This window comes from Poecilia reticulata, linkage group LG6, assembly GCF_000633615.1.
Source record: "Poecilia reticulata strain Guanapo linkage group LG6, Guppy_female_1.0+MT, whole genome shotgun sequence".
Classification (NCBI taxonomy): domain Eukaryota; kingdom Metazoa; phylum Chordata; class Actinopteri; order Cyprinodontiformes; family Poeciliidae; genus Poecilia; species Poecilia reticulata.
In genome coordinates, this window is record NC_024336.1 from 19,549,404 (window position 1) to 19,557,104 (window position 7,701).

Sequence of the window (7,701 nt, forward strand, 5' to 3'; positions counted from 1 at the left end):
AAGAGCAGCTCTCAGGAGGAAGATCATCTGTCATTTCTATTGTTATACCAATCACACATCTCTAACTTCTCTGACTTTTTGTCTTTCTTGAAACTGTTTTTTTTACTCATTTTCTCCTGCTTTGCTTTTCTTTATATTTTCTGCTCCCAATCCTTTACTCACCCACTTTTTCTTTTTCCCTTTTTGTCTGCCTGAACGCCTCTTCCCCCTCACCCCCTAAATCTGTCTGTCATTTCTTGTCTCCTTGCTCAGTGATCCAGGATGTGGACAGCTCCTCCCTGGAGGCCAACTACCAGAGCTTCGCCAGTCTCATGGAGCAGCGGCTGGCTGAGCTTTTCCTCGTTGCTGGCAGGCAGGGCTCTCGGTCAATGAGGTCCCGGCGGGCCACGTCTGTGGGCGGCTACACCGTGCAGGTCAGTAGAGATTGATCATTCTTTTTGTAGAAATACGATGTCAAGATGGCATCACAAACAAGTAAAGGCTGGAGTAAGGATATTGTAAACATGCTCGGTCTTTTTGTTCAGATCTTTATAACGTCCTCACCTCTTCACAGGGTTTTTCATATATTTCCAAATTTGGGAGAAATCTTATATTTAATAGTGGGAGATTGAATGGTCCAACCTTTGACACCTGTAGAAGTTCCCTAAATTATACCCTTCTATAAGGTACAATGGTACATCTGTCTCAAGTTTCTTGGAAAATAGTACTGTAAGTTCATGTAATTTGTGGTATGCGAATTATATGCATTCAGGCAGTTCAATTTGACTTAAAAAGGGTGKTTTGCTCTTTTTTCTTCTTCTGATAAAGTAAATCATCATTTCAAAGTTGCTTTTCAGACATTATGTAAATGTGATATTTTTTTCCTAAAACTTTCGCTTTGGAACTGAACTTTTTCTCAGTCTCTTATGAAAAGGTTTGAATGCATGCACTACCACAGACAGCTCCAGATTTAGAAACCTGGACAGCGCTCYGGGGGGACCGAAGGTGGGACAGCTAGTAAGGAATCCTGTCAAAAAATAGAGGGGAGTTGTATGTTTGTAGAACAGAGGCTACAGCCAAACATTTTTTTTATGGTCAAATCTAACCACCAGCTACTTTTAATAAAAAAAAAAAAATGCTTTTTACGTAATTTCTTTTTGATTAATTAACTCTACAGCTCTAAAATTAAATTGAATTGGTGGAGGAAGACGTTGGAATGATTCAATTTAAGCATGAGATGATGATGAGCACAGAAATCTTTGGTGAGCAATATTTTCTTTTGCGTCACCTCCCCGCTTGGTGCTCCGTATTGTTCACATTACGATGACATTTTATTCATAGTGACCCGCATGCATTACAAACCCTCGCGGGTTTTTACGGTCTTCACAGTTGAGCAGTTTTATGGCTGCTGAGTGGAGGAGGAAGAGCTTCTCAGAACTGTCAGAACGTGCTGGGTAGTAGTTAGATGAATAAACCTCCAGCTATTTAATAACTCGTATCCTTTTTTTTATGACAAAATCAAATTACTAAACTTGATTAAAGCTGTGTTATGTTTTAAAAAAAAACTGTTTGATGTATGATGAAAGGAAATTGAGATTTCATGTGACTCGTTTATCCTTGAGAGTCTTCAATAAATCCATTCATCTCCCAGCCAATGCTCGACTTGATCAAAGCAAAAAAGAAATTGAGCTACAGACGCGGCAATCTATCGGTTGGAGAAGATAAGGGATTTTGTGTGCAACTTGCCTACAGATTATATGTTTTCTTGATGGTTAACAAGGCTCAAAGCTTTTCTTTTTTTTTTTTTTTTTAATTTCTCTAAAACTATGATGCAACTGTGTCTCCCTACTCCCAGATGGTGAGCATGCGACGGCTTCCAGGTCCAAAGAACCCAGCAGAGATGACCTACTATGCACAGCTGAATGGATCCCCCATCACAGGATCTGCAGCTGCAAAGACCCTCAGCAGCCTGGATTCCCAGACCATGGCTCTGACACTGGGATACTTTGTGCAAGTGCAGGCYGAACGTAAGCTTGTATTTATACTGTCATTGCTGCATTGCATGTTTGTTATATGTATTTAAGTCAAAGCAAGCATCCATTATTACCTCCATGGCTGCTGTGTGATGTTTACGTGCTGCTTCTGTACACGCGGGTCGCTTCGGGGGCGTAAACAGCTCACACACAAGTCTGGTTGCGGTTTCATTTCATTAGTAGTATGAAATGCAATGCCAAAAGCCAAAAAAAAAGCTGATTTCAGCAAAAAATCTATCCATCCATCCATTTTCTTGACACCCTTGTCCCTTAGTGGGTTCGGGAGGGTTGCTGGTGCCTATCTCCAGCTAACGTTCCGGGGTTCACCCTGGACAGGTCGCCAGTCTGTCGCAGGGCAACACAGAGACACACAGGACAAACAACCATGCACACACACACTCACACCTAGGGGCAATTTAGACAGACCAATTAACCTGACAGTCATGTTTTTGGACTGTGGGAGGAAACCGGAGTACCTGGAGAAAACCCACGCATGCACAGGGAGAACATGCAAACTCCATGCAGAAAGACCGGGGCCGGGAATCGAACTCAGAACCTTCTTGCTGCAAGGCAACAGCGCCACTGTTACCAACTGCGCCACTGTGCAGCCCGCAAAAAAATCTAAATTGAGCAATTAAGACCTGCTGTGGGAATATAGCCATTGTATACACACAAAGGTCATTCAGTCGGAACAGAGCTGTGGTTGGTTTATGAACAACATACATTTTGTTTGTTTCTTAAAGACTAYACAGAGTATTAGAAATCACTGCTTGAGTGATAATATGAAGAATTTATTCAAGCACGCTATTCCCTGGTGGGTTGGTAGTACAAATGTAAAAAATACTATAAACACAATATTTATAAACAGTAGGAAGCATAAGTAATGTTTGCATTTTCTGACGTTTCCATGTGCTTTCCTTCCTTTCCATGTCTGTCTCCATTACATCCCGGTCCCACCATTGCACATCTGCSTCTAGTTTCAACAGCATTTTATAAAAAGACAAAATGCTMCCAGATCTATCTGCTGTTATCTTCCTGCACATATGACATTGTAACATTAACAACTTGGTCAACAACATAGGCAGGCTGCAGAAATTGTTTTTGGATAGGTAACTTCGGATTTATATTCAAACATAATGTTAAAAATATCCATGCATGTTTTTGGTGGCTTTTTAGGTCATTGTAACTCAAAAGAACAGAGTATTCTCTCCCTTTGACTTGCATTTTCTCATTTTATAACTTATCTCAGAAACCTCATTACACTTAACTAACTGAAGGAAACATTGGATTTGTCAGCTCTTCCTAAAGTGTTGATGCTGAGAAGAGATCACAGTGTTCTTGGCAAACACTTTCTYTCTGCCTCTCGATGGGTAGAGAGGAGGACAATTATATTCATGCGTTCAATGAAAACACATGCTATCTGCAAACAGCTCTGTCATAGAAGAGCTTCACAAGTAAGCAGTTGAAAAGAAATTCAAGAGAGAAATACTCATCCTTTTTTATGTGTTAGATTGAAGAAAATTGCCGCTAGATTGTTAAAAAGRTTTAATTTCACACATTTTAACATACCCTTCACTTAATTTTAAGAAATTTGTATTAAAACATACTTGCAACTCTTTTTAGTCTTTATAGTGAACATACAGCCATCAAAACTGCAAGCTCTCATTGCCTCGCTTTGTCAGACGAAAAAATAAATCCACGTTTTCGTCACAGTTTCACCGGTTTGTCTACGGTGTCGTTGTCAGCAACGCATGAAAACATCAGTCTAACTAATCTGGTTTAGTTAGACAATCACTGAACAAGATGTGAACCTAAAATTGAGCCTTGGGTACACCTAAAAATGCAACATTTAATACATTCTTTTCATCAAGCTCACTGATATCTGTTGTTTACATATCGTACCAGATTAAAACTGCTGTTAATTTAATGTTATTTTTTTTCCCCCATGTGCAGCTGTGGTGAAGACACCACCCAGCAACCTGTGGATCATGGCCGTTCTCACGCCTCTCTTCTTACTGATGGTGGTGATTGGAATGGTGGCCTTCATCCTGTGTAAAAGAAACAGAGTCATTTTTAAATCTGGTGCATTTAGGACCTTCAAAACGCGCTCCAAGGTAAAATCCCGAAACCTGTTTCGCTTTTCCTGTTTGTTTGTMCTGACCTATTTGTATTTTGCAGCTCTTCTTCTTTTTGTTCCTCCTTCCCTCTGTGATTGCTGTAARTTAGTTGTTTTCCTGTCACCCTGAGATACACAAAGCTCATCAATTCAACAAATCTGAGTGATTTAATCTTCTGTAAGGCTCTGACAAGATTACATAACTCTGTTGCGAGTGACATAGGCTGACAGAAAACTGACTGTGTCAAGCTGTTGCTGCAGGACAGAAAAATGAATTTCATTTCTGCCGGCCTCACTCATTTGTTTTCTCACTACCCAGTAGCCTGTGGTCATTACTAATCATGCATGCTGCAAAGACCAATCGGCTGCAAAGAAACGGGCAGGGCTCACTGTACTGGAAGGAAACCTCAGGGTAATGCTGGCTCTTCCACAAAGACGGCGTTCACTGAACATCAGCTCACTGGAGTTTTAACTGAAAATCAATCCTTTTAAATGAGCATGTTTGTAATAGATTGCCAACAGATGGTTTGGTTCGGTCAGATGGTTGCCCTGGATGCAGTGCACGACGCCAGAACAGCAGCTGCTTGTGCCGTCGCGTTCAGTGAAGTGGTAAACAAGCAAYGAGCKCGCCAGCCTTATTTGTTCTGAAAAGCCTCTTGAATTAKCTTAGATGTGATAATCCTAAAGCAGAGCTGGCATTTCTTATCACCATTAGAGGTCCAGCATAGCTGTTTGACCAAATATCTTCACTTGACCACATTTGTTTTGAAGTTTCAGTCACATAAACTGATGAAGATGTTTATTTTAATGCAAAAAAAATAAGCCAGTGCAAAAAGATATTTTCCTCACAAGATTAAATATATATATCCTTCTTTTGGGAAAGAGGCCTAAATGCAACCCTTCAAGTATYTGGTTTCGGTTCCAGGAGCTGGTAAAACCATTTTAACAGTGCGAGTGARCAAATTTTCAATTTTATCCCTAAAGCTGTTCTGTTCTTTGTCATAAAACCAATAATGAGGCAGTACAATGTAAATACCGCAGTGTTTGATGCCCACCAAACATAGCGACTAGTCGGATTGCCAAAAGACCAAAGAACCGTCTTCCACTTGAACATGGAGTCTCCCACATGCTTTTTTGGCTTAATCTTCTCAAGCCTTGATATGAGTTTGCTTCAACGGTGGTTTTCTTATTGCCGCTCTCACATAAAAACTTTGACTGGTGATAAACCTGAGCAAAAATGGTTGTCTGCAGAATCTCTCCCATCTCAGCTGCTGAAGCTTGCAGCTCCATCGGTGTAGTGATACGTAWTCTGGTGGGTTCTCTCACTCGTCTCCTTCTTGCACGGGCAATCAGTTTCTGAAGACAGTCTGATCGGGGCAAATCTATACGTGTCATATCTCCTCCATTTCTAAATGATGTTTTTACCTAAACTCCTGAGAATGTTCACTCAGAGCTTTAGAGATTTTTTTTTTGTTTCCATCCACTGACTTGTACTTTTCAGTAATCTTTTCTCTGATTGGCTTAGAATGTTATTTTGTCTTCATTCTGTAATGATAGCCAGGAACACTGATTAACCTTCCAGGTGTCTATAAACTATGATCACTTAAGACACCCTGACTACACTCAGATAAGCTCCATTTCACTCATTATTAGACTTCAATCATCAACTGGATGGACATCTGTTGAATTACCATATTTTCCATAAGGCGCACCTAAAAACCTTCAATTTCCTCAAAAACCGACAGTGCGCCTTATAATCCGGTGCGCCTTGTATGTGGACCAATATTGAGCCACAACAGGTCTAGCAACTACGATAAGCAGCCGCCGACTTCATTTCCCCCGTAGAAGAAGAAGTGCGCGGTGCATGCTGGGATAGTTGTCAGAACGCTGGTTTGTTAATAAAGTTTGATAATACATTTAAAGCCAGGGGGCGGGGGGGAGACAGAGACTGCGACGGCAGCATGTTGGTTGGTCTGTGTTACCCAGAAAGCATTTGGGCATAATATCGCAACACCAACACCGTGAGTGAAACAATGACTGGGGCAGCCTACTATATAAAGTACTCGGGGACCACTTCTTTACAAATGTGGATGTGTAATAATAGAGTATGGAACAAATTGGCAACCCAAACTGAAGCGTCTATTCTATKCKCCTTATATMTGATATAATGTTTTAAAATAGGCCATTCATTAAATGTGCGCCTTATAATCCGGTGCGCCTTATAGTGCGGAAAATACGGTAGGTTAGGGGAATATTTATACTATCACTTATTTCACGTTACATGTTTTTATTTGTTGTTTTGTTAGAAATTAATTTTCACTTTCACATTCAAAAGTTTTTTTGTGAAGTTTTTGCATAAAAAAAACATTTTTTTWAATTTKTTTTATCATGATTGATTTACAAAAGCAACAAAAACGGTGAAACATCCAAGGGAGTGAATACTTTTCAKAAGCACTGTAAATGGGAATTTGATATCTGCATTCCTTCTGATAAATTAAAACTTTMATTGATGAAAACAATTTAAAATAAAATAAAAATTTGAAAGATACGATATGAGAAGATTACTACAKTGGCCTCTAGATGTCTTGCTTTCTCAATAATCTGTGTAAGCAAAAAATAACATTTTTATTTTTGTTTTTTAAATCTAATAGTTAAAATTATTCATTTTATTTTCTTACACTATTTTTCTCTTTCTTTGCACATGTGGGTTTTCTTTTCTTTAAATCACTTCCAGTGACCTCATGAATGGCTGCAGCCACCCACATAAACTTGCATTGTTTTGCACAAAGCCCTTCCTGACCTTGTTCCTTTGACTCTCTCCTTGTTTAGACGTCATATCGAAGGGAAGGCAGTTACCACCACCAGGTATTCAATGAAACAACCGCCCTGGTGGATTGTTTGRCTGATTAAGTGACTGAATGAATCAATGAATGAATGAATTGGCTGGCTTTTCCTCTCTGTGCTGCCAGTTGATGTTGCTGGGCAAAACCTGCATGTAGCTGCTGTGATGTAACATATTTCTGTTCTCATTGCTGCAAGATCAATAGGAGGAGGGAGGAATGTTTTAAGATTTCTTACTGTTTTGGCATCCACCCAACGTGACTGAATTACTAACACAGGCAGAAAGCCATAAAAGAAATGCGCTCAACATACAACAGTATGTGATTACTTTTGTACAAAAAACTTAAGCTTGTGTCGTTGATCAGGACCTCTGMTTCTCTTTCAAATCAGTCGAGTTATCTTGTCAAACAGAGCTGCTCCAATCCCTCAGCAGCTCAGCAGGGATGGCTGACATCCAATCAAACCTTTTGATATGAGCCTTTCTGCTAAATAATCTTAGCATGAACTCAAACAGAATGGCTAAGACCAGCAGTAAAAAAAAAAAAGAAAACCATTTAAATGGCATCCATAGAGAAGGTATTAGCGTGGATTTTGTTGCTCCACTGGAGGATGTCAGCTTCTGTATTTGCGTCCTATTTTGGTCCAGACCTTCTCCTCCCCCAGCCCCCTGAGAGGCAAAGTGAGCCGGGGAAAGGATGGATGTGAGGATGGGTAGGCGGGACATGTTGGTGC

At 40.1% G+C, this 7,701-nt stretch overlaps 1 protein-coding gene across 2 annotated transcripts in view; it reads left to right on the top strand.

The window, feature by feature from the left end:
- The window catches only part of kiaa1549la (KIAA1549-like a), an 86,013-nt gene that overhangs the window by 50,567 nt on the left and 27,745 nt on the right, over window positions 1–7,701 (top strand). The window contains exons 9-12 of one of the 2 annotated variants that reach the window (XM_017305370.1): window positions 253–413; window positions 1,835–2,006; window positions 3,966–4,126; window positions 6,958–6,993. In XM_017305370.1, the coding sequence (XP_017160859.1) occupies window positions 253–413; window positions 1,835–2,006; window positions 3,966–4,126; window positions 6,958–6,993 (530 nt within the window). The remainder of the gene's footprint in view (window positions 1–252; window positions 414–1,834; window positions 2,007–3,965; window positions 4,127–6,957; window positions 6,994–7,701) is intronic. The other variant, XM_017305371.1, reaches the window with a different exon arrangement.